The sequence below is a fragment of the Euphorbia lathyris genome, chromosome 3 (genome assembly GCF_963576675.1).
Source record: "Euphorbia lathyris chromosome 3, ddEupLath1.1, whole genome shotgun sequence".
Lineage (NCBI taxonomy): Eukaryota > Viridiplantae > Streptophyta > Magnoliopsida > Malpighiales > Euphorbiaceae > Euphorbia > Euphorbia lathyris.
In genome coordinates this window covers 52,466,599-52,487,492 of record NC_088912.1, presented here as the reverse complement: position 1 = coordinate 52,487,492, position 20,894 = coordinate 52,466,599, and the positions used below count along the sequence as shown (strand labels likewise).

The following is a 20,894-nucleotide window of genomic DNA, read 5'->3' as shown; positions in this document are numbered from 1 at the left end:
CTAGTTTTTGACTCGTGTGATGCACGGATTCATCTTAATATATAAATATTAACAAAAATATAATCTAATAATTTCAATTAATGATATAAAAGTGTTATATAAATTAAATATGGCTTAAAACACTTTTTGGCCTCTGACCTATCCAAAATTTGTGCATTTGGCCTCTGACCTATTATTTGGTCATATTTGGCCCCTGATCTATCAAATTAGATAAAATTCAACCCATATTGAATGGAAAATTAACTCTGTTGGGAAATTAACGGTAGTAACCAATACAAAAATGACACATGACACATAAATAAAATTAATTTTCACTCTATCGGAACACTAGAAAAAGTTTTTAGGATTTTTTTACTGTGTAAAATAGTTACGTTGCCATCTCCAGTTGAAAATTAATTTTATTTATGTGTCATGTGTCGCTTTTGTATTGGTGACTGCTGTTAATTTTCCATTCAATATGGGTTGAATTTTATCTAATTTGATAGATCATGGGTCAAATATGACCAAATAATAGGTCAGGGGCCAAATGCATAAATTTTAGATAGGTCAGGGGCCAAAAAGTGTTTTAAGCCATTTTAATATTGCAAAACGCTAATTGAAAAAGCTCCTAAAATGAGCTTTTTCTAAATTAGCGTTTTCATCCCAAACCTCTCTCCCAAACCTCTCTCTACCAAACACTCCAATCAGCGGTTTCAGTGGTCAAAACCGCTCTTTTTATCCCAAAACGCTATTTACCAAACAGTGCCAAAGTAAGATACAGACTTTTTTATATATTTTGAATGACCAATATATATGTAAAACTTCTATCTCTTAATACGGTTTTTTAGATTTTTTAAGTGAGCTGCTATATACCGCAACTTTTTTTTCATCCACTGCACCCTTTTGACATTTATGCCCTTTTCGTTTTATTTTTTTCAAAAACTCAAATTTTTTTTTTCTCTCTTTCTCTCCCAAGCCTAAAACCCCGAATTTGACGAAAATGGACCCGAGTATTCCTGAAGACCATGATTTCGAATACGAAGTAATCTTACGATATAAATTTAAATTAAAAATTCGTGTTTTAAATTTTGAATTTTTTTTAAGGAATAAGCCTAAAAGTATGGCGCACCCGTTCCACCATCAGGTGGAACGGGTGCGCCACTCGTTCCACCTGATGGTGGAAAGTATGGCCAACGTCGTTGCCATCACGGGCGGAACGAACAGTTTGTCCGTTCCGCCCGTGGTGGCAACGGTGTCGGAGTTCCGTTTAGGAAAAAAAACGAGTTCCGCCTCCAATTTCGGAGGCGGAACCCGTGATTTCGGACATATTTAAAAAAAAAAAAACTTATCGGAAGATTCATTAAGCCTTTTCCCCTTCCTTCCTTTGGCGGCATGTCGTTTTAGGTCGGGTTTTATGAAAAGAGTCAAAAGCTAGAGAAGATTTGAGAGTTTTTGGTTATTGGTTTGAAAATGTTAGGAGGACATAAATGTCAAAAGGGTGCGATAGAAAGTATAACCTTTGCGATATATATATCCTTTTTTAACTTTGAGCTATTTGTATTGTTAATTCAATCAAATACGTGTGTTGTTTTTTATTTATTCTTAATGTTGATTATATAGCTTTTATGTTTAATTTCAGTAATTTTTTTTATTAATTTCATGTAGTTTGAATTTTTAGAGTTTTTTTTTTTTTTTTTAAACAATTTTTTAGAGTTAACTTTAATAAAGTTAACATAGGATTTCAAGTTTTAGCATTTTTTTTATTTAAATTCCTATAATCTTTTATCTTTAAATTAGGTTTAAATGTTAATTAATTACTTAGCTGAGATAATTTCAATTGAAGCTTTTTATTTAATTAAATTTGTTAGTTAATTTTTATTTTTGAGTTTAAGTTTGAAATAAATATTTGATTTACTGTTTCTGAAATCTATTTGATTTATATTTATGGTTAAGGTTCTGAAATCTATTTGATCACTAAATTCAAATTGGAAGGATGTGTGAAAAAATTAGAACGTCTCAAGAAAAAAAATAATAAATAAAAAGTTCAGTCACTTCATATTTGCTAAAGTTATTTTAACTTTGTTTTTGTAGCGCTAGAACTATTAACCCTTGTTGTACCTTTAACCCTCTTCTAACCACATTACAACCCCAATTCGATGTTGTTTTTGATATCATCGGAGTCATGTAGCATAGTAGAGGAACTCGGATGAACGTGCAAAGTCAACGTAATCCTAAACAAAAAACATAAGCCGAGAGTAAACACTTTAGCCACCAAAAATGTGTGAATTGAGTGAACTACCTATGGTGAGGTGTTTTACTTAGCTATCCCCTTAAGCTCGTTTAATTAAACATGTATCCTTTTCTTAAAAATATGACCTGTGATAATTGAAATGCGACGTTTGGATATCGTGTTTCTATTTTGTACTTCTGAATGCATGTAATTACAGATGCTCGAAATTGTGTCAGACACCTAGTAAACCCAGGAGGTTTTCTAGTTTGGCTTGTGATTGCGGGTTTAGTTTTTTAGTTTACTTGAGGACAAGTAAAACTTTAAAGTGTGAGGAGGTTTGATAGGGGTCAAAAACCCCTATCTTTTAGTACAGTTTTAGGGACTATTTTGTATCTTTTATTTTCTTTTTATTTACTTTAATAGCAATTTATTATTGTTTTGTCAATTTTAGGTTTTTAAATTACTTTTTAGCTTTTTATTAAATATTCCTAACTTTTGTCAAGTATTTTGTCACTTTTAATAAATTAATCTCTATGTGTTATTTTGATCTTTATCTGTACCCAAAATTAAGAAATTAACCTACCAAAAATAAATCAAATTTGACTTGGTAATTAAAAAGGATTTTTGGTAGGATAATTAATTAATTTTGGGTGAATTATCTAAATAATATTTTATGAGATTATGCGCAAATTTTTAGAGATAAATGTGGAGATTTTTAAGGATCAGAATCAGAGACTCACTCGGCGCATCAAAATCAAATAAAAGTCATGCAGAATATTTTGGCAGATTTTCAGGGATTATCTTTGGGTTTTTTGTATTTAAATAATTATATTTTATCCCCAAAGATAAATTAGTTTTTATTAGATAATAATTGAAGAGTTATTTTTCCATTGGAATAGCTTTTTATTAATTAGTCTTTCCTTAGGAAAGCTTTTTATTAATTAGTCTTTTATTAGGAATAGGTTTTATTAATTAGTTTTCCACTAGGAATATGTTTTAGTTTTTCATTATAAATAGTTCCATTTGTTAGGAATTATTTTCATCTTTCATTATTATAAATTACCTTAGCTTTCACCCTTGAAGAATCATCTCCACCTCCTCCATCTCCTTCAACCTCCATTGAAGAACTTCCGAAGCTCCATCCATCGAGGATTATTCAAGGTCCGTCCTTAAGTCATAGGAAGCCGGCTGTAGGGTAGACAGGTTCCCTGAAAGGGATTTTCTTATCTCCTTTCATCTAATTATGTTTTTATCCCTTGATACAGTCTATGAATCCTAGGCTAATTGTATCCTGTGACTTCATCTTTAATAATATTTTAGCTCTTGTGTTTGTTCATTGATTTATTTATTTAATCTTTGTCTCACGCTTTATTCAATTGGTTTAACTCATTCAAAAGCCCCAAAATCTAGTTGGCACATATTGTTAGCTGAATCTGACCTGGTCAGAGCCTAGGAAATTGACGACCTCTTAGTTGATTAAGCCCAAATTGCTGAGCCTTAGACCTAGTTTCGGCCTTACAAGGGAATCACGCACTAGGGACTTTAGGAGGGTAAGTAGGGTTAATCGCCTTGAATACAAGTGACTTAGATTAGGTTTTTAATCAATTGACCTAATAACCTATCTTCATTATTATCATTCATACCATGTTCCTTTAGGTAATTGCATTAGTGAAAGATCACCTAGGAGTAGTTTAACTTAATTAGGCGTAGTTTAACTTAATTAGGAGTAGAATAACTTAATTAGGCGTAGAATAACTTAGCTAGGAGTAAAATAATCCAACTAGGAGTAGATTAACTTAAACAAAACCAACTCAAAACCCACACAGCCTAGATAACACCTGAGACCAAGTAGCTTGATACTTGCAGGAATAAATCCTATGGATTGGATACCTGGACTTTTCCAGATTTTATTACTTGATAACTATTGGTCCCGTGTGATTAGTTCCAAGGGGGGGTTAGGAACTAATATAACTTTTTCGTTTTAGTTAAGCTGACTTAATATATTCTCTTGAGTTAGTTAACTCAGCTTTGGTCAGCACGGCCGATTATAGTGTAAGACAGCTTTAGTCAGATGTTGACTAGAGCTATTTTACGTATGAGTTGGGAATTGACACTATTGTGTCAGCTTCCAACTCAGCACTCTTATTTACTCAGTGTCAGTTTAAACAATTTATATGCTGAGTAAATATGACAAGCAACACATACAGATATATATACATATATATTGAGAGAGAGAGAGTTAGAGATTACTCAATACGACTTATCCTGGTTCGGCCTCTCCGCCTACGTCTAGTCCCCAGAATCCCTCCGGGCTTTTTAAATCCAATACTGAGCTCTTTAAAGGTAGAGCACAAACCGTTTACAAGGCAGTTGAATATGCAAGAGTACCTTTCTCTATTCGTCTACTCAACTCCTACTAAGTGCTATAACCAAACACCTAGATTTCTCTACCACTAAGCACTCAACACCGAGTACTCAGCACAACACTCTCAATTTTACAATTGATACAAATTGTTCTTTTCGAATGAAGAACACTTTAGATGATTACAGAAAATCGATCTAGCTTTTACACAAGAATAGAAGTTTGGTGTAAGATCTCTTTTGGCTTTTGTGTGCTTTGTATGTATACTCTTTTTTGTTCTTATTGTAATCGGCTTGTGATCCAAGAATGATCATATCCTTATATAGTTGAGGTCTGAAGCAGAAATTGTTTGAACTTTGGATTTGTCCGTTGATCCAAACGGCTCCTTTTTTAGACAAGTTCTGGTCAGCTTCAGTTTTGCAGGCCAATCCTGTCGTCTGAATTCCGCAGGCGTCAGGCTTGTCTTCTTCTTGCAGATTTCATCTTCTTGTGCCAGTTTGTCTTTTTGCTAATCGAACAGTTGACCTATTCATCTCGAAATTGGCTTTTGCGTAATTCCAAGGTTCTGGATTGGTGTAGACAGTTGTCGGATCTTGTCTTTTAGCAAACGGATCATTCATGATGTCCTGAAGATCACTCAGCTTGACTTTGATAGCCGTTGTCTTTGATTGTTGCCAATTCAGATACTGAGTTTTCTTTTTACTCAGATTCCATGGTCAGCTTCGTTCTGTAAGACATAGTTCTGATGAAGACTTTTATACATTTGATATTGAGTTTCGTTCCACTCAGCTTTGTTTATTAGCTTGATCTTTAAGCTTCTGTTCTGAAGATAACTTATCTTCTTTCACGCTGAGTTCCACTCTACTCAGCTTGTGCTGTGATCTTATGCTGACTTCGTCCTGTCTTACTATTTATTTCTATTTCAATTTATATTTATACTCAACATTGAACAAACATATTAGTACAATTAAATCAAAGCACTTAAATTTAATTGTCCCTTAATCATGGATTAACTTAAATAATTTTGTCAAATCAAAATCATGTGGAAAGGTGTTTCAACAATAACGACGGAGTACACTTATCCCTTAGTGAGCCTTGCGGTACCGAACGCCGTGAGGCGCATCAATTCCGAAGAGGCCAGAGAATGGTGAAAAATTGATTTGTAAGTTTGATAATCTACACCTTTCCAAAGTGATTGGTGTGTGTTTTCTGTTATGATAACACCATTTCCTCATTTACAGTCCATACAAAACTTCTCTATAAACCCTTGTCTTCTTCCTTTTCTTCAATTCTCACTCACTGAAGAAGCTTCTCTACCTCTCTAATGGCTATTCCCTTACTCACTCCTCTTTCACCTTCCATTCTCTTATATTCCTCCAAACGACTTTCTCTCCATTCACTCCACATTCATCATTTCGCGCTTCCAATGCAGGCGTTCGTAATTTCCATAATCACTCCAAGTCCTCTCACTCTTTCTCACTCGCTACATCTCCCACCCAAAATTTACACTTCTTTGAAATGGATTCTGACTCTAATCGAAGAAGAATTTCCACTAAATCATCGAGTTCAGATGGCAGTAGCATTAAAGATATCCCTGCTGCTTCCGGACTCAAGATTTGCTACATTATAGGCAAGTAAAAGCTCTGTTATTGCTTCATTTTTCTTTAAAAATCTCTCAACTAGTGAACTGATTCAAAATTGATTTTTAATGGTAAACATCCTAATATAATCATTTAGAGCTTTGATTTCTCGGTTGTAATTGATACTGCTGCTGCTGCATCTACCATCTGTAATTGTGTATTGGTTATTTTTCCAAGCTTTGAAGAGAGGTGTCCTTGTTCTTTGCTGTTTGATTCAATGAGAAGAGAGGCTAAGACATGACAATTACACCTTGAGCTATACACTGATTATTCGGAAAACTGATTTCTGATTCTCGACCGGATTTGCACCTTAGTTGGGACAATACTAGCGTTAATATTAACTAAAATTGTAGAATCACTTGGCTTGGAAGAGTGGTTATTTTCTCTCTGTTAAAAAGAAAATGATGAAATGTAATTACCATTATAATACTTATATTTTCCTATTAAATGTAATCATAAAATTTTATTTACATAATTAAAATCAATGAAAAACATGAAAAACGTGAAAAACACGAAAAATGTGAAAAATCGAATCGAAATCAAATACAAAATTAAATTAACCGAACTCAATAATAATTAGTGTATAGTTTTTCGCTTTTTCATATATATTTTTTTTACATTTTTCTCGTTTCTTTTAATTTCCATTTTTAACATTTTTCACCGTTTTTCTATTTTCTCATTTTCTCATTTTTCCGGTTTTTCATTTTTTTTTTTCAATTTCGCATTTTTTTCATTTTTTCTTGTTTTCAATTCATGATTTTCTACTTTTTGCGTTTTTTTTTATAAGAATGAGAGGTTAGATTGAGATGTGAGATTTAAGAAATGAGAGGTTAGATGACCATGTAATGAGAATTCAAGTCATTTTTTCTATGTAATGGGGATTACAAGATTTGTTCAACAAAATTTAATTCAATGCTTTCTCATTCCATTACAATAATACTTGTAAAATGCAACCAAACATGGTACTGAGCATTCAATGTAATGATCATTCCTTTACGAAGGTCATTACATCTTACCAAACGGGACCATAATGTTTTCTATTTTAGATTTTTTTAGTAATGTTGAAAATAATATTTTAGTAATTTTGAATTTTATTTTATCATATTTAGAATATTTTTAGGGTGTTTTGTATTTTTAGAAAATAATGACTGTTTATTGATGTTAAATAAAAACTATATTGAAATTTGTTCCAAATACATCAAATGGTTAATTCCAAATAAAATACTCAAATGTTGATTTGAGTGGCTAAGAGCTTCAAGTGGCTTAAATTAGAGACCTCGAGTTCCATTAGTGTCCGTTTGATTCCAATTTTCGGAACTACTTTTTGCCTTTTAATTCTAAAAGCAAGAGATAAAAAGTGTTTGGTAAAATTTCGAAACAACCGCTTTTAACAGAAAAATCAACTAACATCTATTATCTATCAACAACAACAACAGACAATAAACAACAAACAGGAATAAGTGAACAACGAGCTTTATGTTTGTTTCAAGTGTTAATAAGGTAAGATAACGTAAGTATACAAATAAATATATACGTTTGTTTTAAAGGTTAAATGATATGTATGTTTTTTTTATGGTAAAATGGTGGTTAAAATGAGTGAGTTTTCTAACACTTTAAATTGGAGAGTTTTCATGGTAATCCATGATCATGTAACTTTATATTAGAAAAATGGCCTATTTAACTTAATATAAAAATAATTCTCCATTATGTTTGTAAATTGGGTGGAAATTACATGTTCTCGTCAAGGAGAAGGAATCCCTAATTAGGATCCCCACGGGGCCGGGACGAGAATATGTATTCACGTCCCATGAAGATCCTCGTATTTGTCCTTGATAGGCTCCGATGGGGATCCCTTGATTAATTTTCGTTTAACATTTTTTTTTTGTTTTCATATATATATTTTTTATGATTTTTTTTATAGTTATTAGGTTAGTTCAAGTTTTTTTTTCTTGCCACTCAAATCAAATTCTATCTTTTTTTTTTGTTACACTACGTCAAATGCCAAGAAAAAAAAGAATAAAAGTTAAAATAGAACAAAATAGGGAATGTGAATCCTAAAGGGATCAGAAATTCACCGTGGGATGGAAATAGAAATAAAATTGTTCCTTTTTAAGTTGTAGGGCCGGAAATATCCAATAGATTGAAAAGCGGGGGATGGAGAATATTATCCACAACCTACCTTACATCCCTATTCTCTACCCATTTTATTGAACACTAGGAAGAAACGGGTGATCCACCCGTTTCTACATAGGCGAAATGGTGTGAATCACTCGTTTAATATATTTTTGATGAATTTTTTTTTCCGAATCCGAAGAAGAAACTCGTGTTTTCGATTTGATTTTCAAATAGAAATACTTATCCGGGGAATTATTAGTCTTTTTTCTTTACTGTGTTTTAGTACCATGAATGTTGTTCGAGTTTTTCAATTTCGAAGAAATTTGAGAAAATTTCAGTTTTTGAGTTAAAAAAATTAAAAGGGCAAAAGTGTCTAAAAAAAGACGGTAATAAATAATTTGGAACGGTAAATAGTAATCCACTTCATTTAACTTACCATATTACAAAAAAAAAAAAAAAAAAAAAAATCACTTTTCGTACGGCTAAGAGCTTCAAACTCTTTGATTAAGAGAACCATCCGGATTTAAAAAAAAAAAAAAATGATGGAAAGTCCTCCTCTCTAGCAACGCGACCTTTATAAGCAAGCACAAGTCCAAGTTGTTGTGGACTGAAGACGGAAAACTGAAAAGGAGAGACGCTATTTGTTTCAACTTATGAACCGCCTTAAGCTCTTCTTCTCATTGCTTTTTATCCTCTTGTTATCATCATCCGCTGCCAATTCCCACTCCGGCGGCAGCAAACCATGGCAGATCCTTACCAACCACAACTTCTCTTCTCAGATCAGGCTGCATCCTCACATCCTCCTCTTTCTCTCCGTTCCCTGTACTTACTCCTCTATCTTAACTTCTTTTTTCATACACTAACAAAATTACATTTCAATTTCTGCTCATTTTCGTGTTTTCCAATCAGGGTCAGGGGAATCTCGATCGCTAATGAAGGAAATAAGTCGTTTGGTTAGCGACAGGGAAGATGATTTGGGTCCTCTTATGCTGATGTATATGCAAAGAAACAAAGAGAAGATTCTAGCTGATGCTATTGGAGCTACAGATGGAATCACGATTATATACTACCATCACTCTTTTGCTTACAAATACCAAGGCAAACTTGTTGCCAGGAATATAATCTCTTCTATTCTTCCTTACATCTCTGCTTCTCCAGATGACATTCCACTCACGCCGCTTACTTCTGAGGAGGACCTGAAAACTTTCCTTCAATCGACTGATAAGGCTTTGCTTCTCCATGAATTTTGTGGATGGACCCGCAAGTTACTGGCTAACAAGAAGAGGAATGGAACTTCTGTATTTGGTGGGTCTTCCTTTATAATGAATTTATAGGAATTTTTGTTTGTACAAAATTGAAATACAAACGATTTCTCAGGATATTCTGCCGAAGCAGGCTTGGATAGTGATACTGTTAGAATTTCAGAATCCCAAGGGAAGGAGAACCAGAAGGTGGCTGGTATTTTCTAATCGCACAATGTTTGGAAAATGATAGTGGTACGAAAGGAAATTGGTTAGTTAAATGTTTAAACATTTTATTCTTTATATTTCAATATTCAGGAGGCAGAAAAATCAAGTTTTCAATGTGACACCCAAGATGGGTTCAGTGTAATTCCTGGGATTGGGGAATTTAGCGCAGATAATGCCAGTTCTGCTTTTCAGTATACTGGAAACATTGCGACTGCTAATTCAGGGGTATCATCTTGTACCTTTGAAGAGTTTAAGAAGTTCGATTCTTTCTTTTCAAGCTTCATGAATGTTGCTAGAGAGCTCTTCCTGCCTTCAGAAAGGTATAGGTTTGGCCTGGTTTCAGAAATTCCATTGGTTTCATCTCTTCTTGCTGAAGATTCTGGCTCATGGTCAACAATGCTGTACTATAATGGATGTCCGAGTTGTTCAAAGATTCTAAAAGAGGGAGATGATCTGAAGACGTTTCTACTGAAGAATGATGAATCAATAGTGAAAGAGGTAAGTTTGAAGGATCTGCTGTGCTGCCAACTTCTATTTACCTTTTTCTTTTAGTTTTGTGTTGTTGAAGTCAAGATGAGTCATTATCCGTTGGGAGTCTAAGAAAGAGTAGTTTGGTATATGAGTCTTCTAGTAGTTGCATCTTTGAAACATAATGTTACAAAAAATCATATGTTTACAATATTATCAACATATGATTCGTATGATTTTATATACTTCTGTACCGAACTTGAATATGCCAACTTTTCCTTATCACAGTGTAGAACGCATTGTGGCACCAATGCTACCTTTATAATTTCATTGTTACTCCCTCCATTCCATTATATAAGTCTTTCTAGGTTGTTTCACACAAATTAAGAAATACAATTAATATAGAATCAAATTAATGAATTTACATTCGTTAACTAAATTTTTTCTCTCTCTCATGTAATGGTAATGGTTGGGGAATAAGCCTTGGAATGTTAAAAAACACATGGACCAAGACAAAAATGTAATGCTTGGACCGAAAAGCTAAACTAGAAATTCTTGGAAAACTAGAACAACGTATATTTGGCGAAAAAACTCACTTGCTAGAATAACTTATAAGGTGGAATGGAGGGAGTATCTTTTAGTAGTTGGCTCTTTGTATGCATATTGTGCTTGGTAGGTGAGTTGTAGTCATGGTTTTACAATCTTGAAAATTTAACCTTAAGTTTTAAAAAAGTGATAGTTCTAATATTTGACAAAATACATGCATATTTGCCTGGAAAGCAATTAATAGATTAAATACTCATCATCCCTTCCAGTTGAGATGGAAAACCAAAGAAAGGCCAACTTGTTTGCGGATATATATATATATATATATATGTATATTATTTCTCTTATCTTCATGGTGATAAAAAGGAAAAGGAAATGGTATGAACTATATTATGTTTATTGTTTAGTGATTGATGACGTGTATGGAAAAATAGGCATATGACCCTCTCAGTTTATTTTTGAATCTCTTGCTCTATACTTTATGGACCAATATGGTTTTATACATGTGGCATTACACCGTTCGGTAGTAGGATTGCCCCAATGAAGAAGGAGACAAATTATGAGCAAAGGAAATGTGTGCTTGTGTGTGTGTGTTAGAGAGAGAGAGAGAGAGAGTTGGTAGGGCAGAGAGGCCGAAAGTTCTGTCAGAAACAAACTCTTCCGAAGTCCTGTGTGACTTTGTCATTCTTTTGAAAATATCTGGACATTAATGCATATATGGAGATTGTTTTAAATATTTATATTTTCACTGTTAAAAAGAACTCGAAGTTGTTGTAGCTTTGACCTGACATTTGTTTTTTATCTTATTTTTTGGGAAAAGGCTGTTTTGATATACCATTGCGATGCAGTGTAATCTTGGTACAAATTTGAAGATGAATCTTGTAGGTAATTTAAATTAAGATCTATAAGCCTCTATGTGCCACATTTTTTCCCTGAATTTCTTTCTGATGTTTACTTAGAGCACTGATATAAGTAATAAAATATTTCTAAGTCCTATTAATATGGAGAGTATTTTATAGCCGCTAATGGCTTCATGTTTATTTTTGTGCGCTAATTTCCTTTTATCTCTTTTATCTATGATAACGTTTTTGAAGTTTTGCTTTATTTTGGTTCACCAAAGCATGTTTTCTATTTTATTGACTGGATTTCGTTTACATCACTTAGCTGGAGCGTGATGGACATGATCTAGATCCAGCTATACATGCAAATAAGCCATCGGTGCTTCTGTTTGTAGACAGATTCTCAGACTCATCAAAAACTAAAAGGAACAGCAAGGAAGCTCTTGATATATTAAGAAAATTAGCACTGCAGCATAAAGTGTCAGACCAGAAGGGTCAGGAAAATGGTAACAAGTCTCAGAAATCTTCTGCTCAAGCTTTACAAGATTATAAAAGTATAGCTGGACATCCTAAGTTAAAGCTATCTCCAATGGCTCAGAAGGTTAAATTAAAGGAGAAAATGTCTGTCATGATCGTAAATGATGGGAAGCATGCTATTTTAGATAATTTGGCTTCAGATTTACAGGGCAGTTCCTTGCAAGAAATCTTGACATACCTTCTTCAGCAAAAGAAGGAAGTAAAATTAAGTTCAGTTGCAAAAGAAGTGGGTTTCCGCCTTTTATCTGATGATATGGACATTAAGCTTGCAGATAAATTACCATTAGAGCCTCAGGTGGAGTCTACACAAGTTTCAGCTCCACCATCAGAAGAAGACTTTGCTAGCACTGGTGGTAATATGAACAAAGATTCTGCTTCAGAACATAAGAAAGAATTGCATTACACTTCTCAGGATGTAAGTGAACCCACTCTTTCTGAAACATCTGATCAGCTTGTGTCAGATGAGGGGCTAGTTATTTCTGAAGATGTAAAAAGAACTGAAGAAAAAGGTTATGTCCAAGTGGATCTACCAGAGGAAGAAGAGCTTAAGTTTCGTAGTTTTGGGGGTTCTTTTTATGTTTCTGAGGGAAACTATCGGTTACTAAGAGCTTTGACTGATGGGACAAGGATTCCATCTCTGGTAATAATTGATCCCATTTCGCAGCTGCATTATGTGTTCCCCAAGCATGAAATTTTCAACTATTCTTCAGTAGAGGATTTTCTTTACAGATTTCTTAATGGACTTCTTATACCATACCAACACTCTGAGTCTGCATCTGAAAACTCTAAAGAAGGACCTTCTCCACCATTTCTTAATGTCGATTTCCATGAGGCAGACTCCGTCCCTCGAATTACGTCTCAAACTTTCTCTGAGCAGGTTCTTGGTTTTAATGAATCGGACAACGGCAATGCTTCTGACCCTTGGAAGGAGGATGTGCTGATTCTCTTTAGCAATAGCTGGTGTGGATTTTGCCAAAGAATGGAGTTAGTTGTTCGTGAAGTATGTCGAGCCATAAAAGTATACATATTGAAGACAGGATCTTTGGATCGGGAAATATTGCATAAAGATGGTACATTCTTTTCTAAAGTGCCATTACTTTTTCTCATGGTTAATCATGTTCTACTACTTCTGAAGTTGTTTGGCTTTTCATAAAAATGCTTCTCTACTTGCTTGATTAGGGGACATAAAAATGGATGGGTTAGACATCTGTTGTAGTCTAGATCGAGAAATTATTTTAACTTTCCTTCAGAATTTTTTTAGGAATAAGCTTACGTGCAAGCTTTATTATGCATATTCTGAAATCTGCTTAATTGTTGAGTTTCAATTGTTAGGCAAGGAATCCCTGTTCCCGAAATATGATAAATTGGAGGTAAATTACACCCATGGCCCCTCAACTTTCCCCTTACTTCCATTATGGCCCTTGAACTTCAAAACTGGACGTTGTGGCCCCTGAATTTTGCACTTTACTAACATAATGTGCCCTTTTAACTCTGCATTGTAGAGCTAAAGGAAATAATATTTTAATAAACTTTTCTTGAACCTTTTGGTGTTGAGATTATTTAGATGTTGTTTGATTATTAGAAAGAAAGCTTCGAAAATGGTGATTTGAAAAATCGAAAACAATGGTTCCATGGAAAATGTGATTCTAAACAACTTTAATTCTTGTACTTTCCATTTTGAGGTCTTCATCAGTCATTTTGACTTGATCAACGGTAAAAGCGGCCATGATGTTAGTAAAATGCAAAGTTCAGGGGCCATAATGAAAGTGAGGGCAAAGTTGAGGAGACATGGGTGTAATTTACCCGATAAGTAGAGGATTTTAAGCTGAACAAACTACAATGTTAAGTATGTCCATTTGTAGTGTGTGTCCTTTGGTTTGGAGTGAGAGCCAAGGATGATTTTCTTTTTCCTCTTTTTCCCGTGTTTGATGTTTGAAATGCAAGATTAGTTTGACTGCTTGCAATTTATTTATAAATAAAATTTTTTGCTTATTGAGGTGGGAGAGGAAGTTCATACACTTACTTAGAGGTTTTGGGAGTGATGGAGAGGGAAATAAATTGGTCAAAAGGAACAAATATGGACCGAAAGCATGAAAGGGTGGGTAGGAATGAGTTGACCTCTTTTCAAGGAGGTGTGATGTTAAACATTGTCATGGAACCAATTGAACTAAAAGTTTAAGTTGATAGTTAAGTCCTAATTCATGTTAATAACACAGGACTTGAAGAGTGTACAACACAGGGCCACTGGATTTGAAGCGTGTACAACAAAGGCCATCTTACGATGTGTTGAATTTAAATCAACTAATGGGGTTGTCAGGATTCGAACCCTCGATCGCTTGGTCTAAGAGACCTTATACAATGTCATGGAACCAATTGAACTAAAAACTCAAGCTGATAGTTAAGGCCAATATCCATATTAATATCTGACAAACATGAGTAAATAACTTCAAAACTTTAATACCCTTCTATCTGACTCCATCGAATCCCCGAATTGGTTAGATTAATGGTTGTAACTGATTACCTTCCATTTATATCCCACCCTTCTTTCAAATGCACTACGAAGTAGTTCAGCCTATTACCCTCTTTTTATCTATTTTTCTTATGAATTGATATAATATTTACAGATTTGGTAACATGTGGCAGATAACCTAAAGAATGCTGTGAAGTTCCCCAAAATCTTCCTTATGGATTGCACATTGAACGATTGCAGTTTGATTCTGAAAACAAATAATCAGGTATCTTTCTCGCCAAATCTTACATCATACATTCTCGCTATAGGACATTTTTGAAATTATATAGTAGTTAGTGTTCCCTGATATAATTGACCTTCAGCTGATTGGGTGTGTTTAAGTTGTATATGATTGTGGTTTATGCTTCTACATATTAAATGTTATTGAATTATATAATGTAAATACATTTGTGGGAATTACTCCTGTAGCTGATAAAATGAAATCTTCCTATAAGGTCTGTTATAAATTGAATAAAAGTTTCTTGCTTTTGTAGAAAAAAAGGAAATAGTTCTTGTATAAACATTTAGCTAAGGTACCTCTTGAAGATGACTAATACTCATTCTTGCCATCTTTATGTATTACAGTTTGACAATATGTTTTAGAGATCCTAGATTGTAGGTTGCTCATGCACTCCATCTTACAGAAATTGGCCATCAACTGATGATAAGCTTGAAGGCATAAGCTCTACAATATAATTGCATTCATTCATGAAAGAAGCAAAAACCATTCATCAATAACTCTTTGCTTTGGATTAATTGTAAGGCTGGGCTATATCATTTATAATTTTGGACGTATATGAAATTCAACATTTTACTTTTCCTTCCTGGGATTTAATCACTGATTGCAATTATTCAGTTACTCATAGATAAATATTAACTATGAGTTGATAATCTCTTGCTCTACTTGCCCTTTCTTTTCTTTTTTTTTTGAGAGATACTTGCTTTCATTTATTGGCTAGTTTTTAAACTTTGATCTGGTGCTTATTTTTTACATTATATTTAGAGAAATGTACAAAAATAAACCAGTGGTTTGACCGATTTGCAAACTCAATCCCGGTGGTTTAAAAGTTTGCAAACGGGTACCTTGTGTTACACTCCGTTAGCAAGCACAGGGAAAATCAGTTAACACCGTTAAATGAGTAAGGGCAATTTTGTTTTTTTGTTTAAATCCTATGAAGCACGGACTCTTCCCCGGGGTCGCCGTGGCTGAGTCGGACTCGCTGGACCTGGGGACTCGGCGGGGACACGACGGGACACGGCTGGGGTAAAAAAAAGTTAAAAATTAGGGTTTTTTTAAAATTTTTTTATAAAATTTAAGGATCAATTATGCAATTTGTCAAAAATCCTAAATTCTAATCTCTATCGCACGAATTAGAATTAGGTCTTCTCTCCTTCCTGCGCAAATCGCGATTTCAACCCCTGTGCTGCGTACATCGCAGTTCTCCTAATATCACGATTTCGTTTTTGTTTGGGAATAATCAGAAACAATTTCTTCTTCCTGGGTTCCTTCTCATGCGCTGCGATTCTTCTCCTGCGTTCTTCTCCTGCGTTCTTCTCCTAACATCACGATTCCGATTTGTGATTTAGCATGTTTTTTTATATATTTTTATATCTAATATATATATAATTAATTATATAAAATTTGCCGTGTCCCCGCCGCACCCTGTCTCATATTTTCTAAAAATGCCGTTTGCCGTGTCCGCACCCGCGTCTGCACCCGTGTCCGTGCTTCATAGTTTAAATCATCTTCCTTGTACCTCTCAATCTCATTCATTTCCATGTCTGCAAAACATTTTGTTCCATGTCTTTTTGTTTAAATCATTTTCCTTGTTCCTCGCCTGATGCAATAAAAAAAAAGTGTAATCGATTGAAGTAATAACTAAACAATACATTAAAATATTGAATTAATTATTGAGGAAAATTAACAGCAAAAATATCCAGAATAACTTCATTTCTTTTATAATTCAAATAATAACAAATCGAAGAACATTAAAGAAATCGAATTTAAACTGAAGAAAAGTGTATGGCCTACTGAGTACAAACGACTAATCCATGAGAAATTCCTAACTTTTAATTAAAGGCTGGAGCTAGAAGAAGTTTAGGAGGCAGAAGATTCCAACAAAGTTGACACCAACCGCGAACCAATCAAAACGACTAGGCCCAAGTATTATTAAAAGAGAATCAAAGAAATACAAGGGAAAGAATTTAGCGAAAACAAACTGATCCCTCCCAGAAAAATCATCTGAAATGAAGGAATTACAAAAAACAGGGTGGGAAGACCACCAACAAAAATCAAATTTAATTAGCACTCAGAGATCCACAAATAGAATTGAATCTCAAGTAAAGCGATGAAGTTGTTGCAATATAAAATCCATATGCTCGTGGAGATGGCGCAGCGCTCACAATTTTTTGGTGGAGATATTTTGCTCCAACACTTTGACAGATGGATTGGTCAGATTGCGATTTCGATGAAGGGACCTGATGGAGATGTTGTAGAGGGGTTTTCTCTAAAGGTTTTCCTGAATCCATCTTTTTAAAATCAGCGAAAAAGCAACAAAACAGTTGATTTATATGAAGGAGACAGAGAGATGGTGGTAAGGAAAGGGTGAAGGAGACAATCGCGAGAAAAGAGAGGACGATGATGAGGAGAGAGAAACAAAATTGAATGGTAAATATTAAAACTAAAATAAATCGAAAAAAATGAAATTACCCTCACTAATTTAACGGGGTTAACAGAGTTTTCCCATGTTTGCTTACGGAGTGTTACACCACGTACCTGTTTGCAAACTTTTAAACCTCGGGGACTGAGTTTGCAAATCGTTCAAACAACAAAGTTCATTTTTTTAGCTTACCTTTATATTTAACCTGTGAAATCCTCACTTTATTTTTATGTGGGAAATGCAGAGGGAGGTTTATCCTGCTTTGTTGTTATTTCCAGCAGAAAGGAAAACCCCTGTCCCTTATGAAGGAGACATGGCAGTAGCTGATGTTATTAAGTTTGTAGTTGATCATGGAAGTAGCTCACATCATCTCATCGGTGATAGAGGTAATCTGTTTTATAAAGAGCTCGTTTTTCATGCTCAAATTATTCTTCGAATGTAATGACTGGGAGTTAAGGACACCTCTGAGCTGTTATGTTGCATCTATTGTGGACTACTAATTTATGAATATTTCTTGAAGTCTTGAGCTAGTAGAAATTTGTTAAAGCCACCATCTGTTCTTTCTCAGTGCCAAGAATCAGAGATGATTTTTTTTATTAATAGTGAGAATACAAAATAGTTACAAACACATCTTGTTTTTTTTGGTGTTGCAAACACAACTAATTTTTGGAAATTGATAGCTTTGAACTCGGAAGCTATATCATGAAGTTATAAAGTAATTGATTGTACACAATTTGAAAGAACTGCAAATATACATGTTAACAGATTTTGTCAGGACTTGCACTGAGATTTGTTTATTTGAAGAAAAATCGTAAATAAGCATATTCTTGCTCATTTCTCTGGTTATGACTCTGGAGGAAAAAGAATTTTCAAAATGTCCTAAATACCTTTTATTTTTCGTTTTCTTTTTGCAATTAGTTGAAATATGTAAAATGAAAGGGTATATAGGTTGTGAGGAATAACAATTGTTTCAAGGTTGCCTGGGGTACGGCATGTTCTGACAGCTCTCGCCTGATGCATTAGAAATGGGAAGTATTGGGGACGTCTTTTCTCCTGGCTCTTTTAACCTTTTACGGTTGCCTGAAGTTACTATTCTGTTCCTGTGCACAGTGTGCCTGGCCTGGTCCTTATCTTGACTGATCCCGCTAATTTTTTTATCTGTAGAATATATTATCAGTTTCCTCTTTTTCGACATTTCTTATCAGGATTATCATAATCATGCACATTTGCACACACACATGGATTCTTCATTGTAAAAGAAAAAAAGGTGATGCATATGAAGGTCGGTCTTGATTCCAAGTATTTCTCATACACAACATATTTAATCAAAGGGCCAAGCTCGATGTATCAAATTGCATAGGATTTCTTAATAAATTTGTGTTTTGGTTCTTATTTTGAGCCATACATTTTCATTCAGTTTTAGAAGTAATTTTTTTCATTTTATTATGGTGGATAGTGAAGCACTAGCAAATACAGTTCAGCATCAGCACAATAAACCTTGTCAATCTTACATAAGAATAAGATCACGCGCAGACCTTTCAGCATCCTATTTGAATTCATATCTAACAGTTACTTGGATCAATTGTGGAAATTGGATTATATTTCTATTTGATTCTCAGAATGCTTTCTGAAATGAAGTTATTTTGCCTTTAATATGGCTCATTCTGTTTGTTCCGTTTCTCGAATGGTCAATTCTCCAACTTATCCATTTGAGTTGCATGCTGAATTCGATATTGGTGCAGCTTGGCTAGGAGGCATTTGGTCACTTAGCCAACATTTGAAAAATTCTTTTTCATAGCTTTACATTTTAAAGAAAAATTACATTTTTGAGATAATTGCTCTTATCATATTATATTTAGTTTAGACTCTGGTATACTCTTGGAGGAGCTAAGCTAAGCATGTTATCTTTTTCGCTTCATTTTCCCTGTTTTTTTTTTTTTTTTTTTTTTTCATAACTTTGTTCTTTCTGATGATGTAGGGATCTTACCTTCTGTAGCTGAAAAAAGAGGCAGGAATCAATTTAAGGATGCAGCAATTGCAACAGCTGAAGGAGAAGCTTCGATTAAAACGGACAAATCTCTTGAAATCCAATTAAAAAACCAGATGGGGAAAAGAACTGTATATTATAGTCAGATGAAAGCTTCCAGATCGAAAGACGAGCATGATCCTGAAGTTTTGATTGGTTCAATCCTTGTTGCCACTGATAAACTCGTCCACCCGTTCGATAAATCAATGGTTGTTATTATAAAGGCGGATAAATCCACAGGATTTCAAGGTCTGATCTTTAATAAGCTTATAAGATGGGATGCTGTAGAAGATCTGGATGAAGGTTCAGAAATTGTGAAAGAGGCTCCTCTTTCTTTTGGGGGTCCGCTTATAAGACGAGGAATGCCGCTTGTTGCTTTAACTAGAAGAGCAGTTGGAGATGAATACCCAGAGGTTGCAGCAGGTATACACTTTGTTGATCAAACAGCCACACTGAACGAAATAGAGCAACTGAAATCGGGAAATCAGAGTGTAAGTGACTACTGGTTTTTCTTGGGATTTTCGAGTTGGGGATGGGATCAATTGTTTGATGAGATTGCAGAAGGAGCTTGGAATATTAATGCAAACCAGACAGGGAATGGGAATTTAGATTGGCCCTCCTCCTCACTTGATATGTAGACCGACTCCAGCAAACAAAACTGTAAATTTTGTTAAATCTTTTTGACTGATTTTGATAACATTACATAAACTGTGTTTGTATTTTCCGGGTGACTATAATTTCAATCCAAATCACAGTCGATTAAGAGGAATATTATTAAAAGATATTTAAAAATAAATTGGTGTATGATTTAAGTATCTACATGGAAAATTTTGTTAGGCTAGTTAAATGTCAAAAGTTCTATACATCATCTGTTAATATTAGCATGTGAGAAATTGAAATATATTAATGTTACGTATTTAAATAATTATATACTGTATTAATTTTTTAGACGAATAATTATAGATAAAAAAAATCTATGATAAATCAGTAATGGTTAACCGGTTGGTGTGTCGTAACGCAATGTAATGTAAATAGTTATTTTATTACTATGTTTGGTTGACAAATAAAAAAAATGATGAAATGTAATTACCATTACAATAATTATGTTTGCTTAGTAAATATAATCGTAAAATTTTATTTACACAATTAAAATCAACAAAAAAAACATGAAAAACGCGAAATTAATATATAGTTTTCCGTGTTTTTATACTATTTTTTTCACATTTTTTTTCTTATTTTTCATTTTCCACTATTTTTTTGTTTTTTTTTTTCGTTTTCAGTTTTTCAGTCCTAACTTGGATACCCCTCCTTCTATTTCTTGGAAGAATATTTGGGCTTTAAAAGTTCCTTATCGCATTAGGAGCTTCCTATGGCTTAGCGCTAAGAATAGGTTGCTAACTAATGTGGAAAGGAAGAGACGCCATTTAGTTGAGGCAGATACTTGTTGTAGGTGCAAAGTTCAGGCAGAAACCATCTGTCATGTTCTCAGGGATTGTGCGATGAGTAAGAATGTG

The 20,894-nt window shown here is 34.0% G+C and overlaps 1 protein-coding gene across 2 annotated transcripts; it reads left to right on the top strand.

The window, feature by feature from the left end:
• The first annotated feature begins 8,897 nt into the window (after window positions 1-8,897).
• LOC136224966 (uncharacterized) lies at window positions 8,898-20,176 on the top strand. Of its 2 annotated transcripts, none has more exons than XM_066013394.1 (8): window positions 8,898-9,148; window positions 9,236-9,631; window positions 9,722-9,777; window positions 9,886-10,293; window positions 11,974-13,255; window positions 14,829-14,920; window positions 17,599-17,740; window positions 19,333-20,176. In XM_066013394.1, the coding sequence occupies exons 1-8, from the start codon at window positions 8,980-8,982 to the stop codon at window positions 20,016-20,018; spliced, it is 3,231 nt and encodes a 1,076-aa protein (XP_065869466.1). In that variant the 5' UTR covers window positions 8,898-8,979; the 3' UTR covers window positions 20,019-20,176. The 2 variants fall into 2 exon arrangements, with proteins under 2 accessions (XP_065869466.1, XP_065869465.1); XM_066013393.1 differs by having other exon boundaries at window positions 8,899-9,148; window positions 9,704-9,777.
• The last annotated feature ends 718 nt before the right edge of the window (window positions 20,177-20,894 follow it).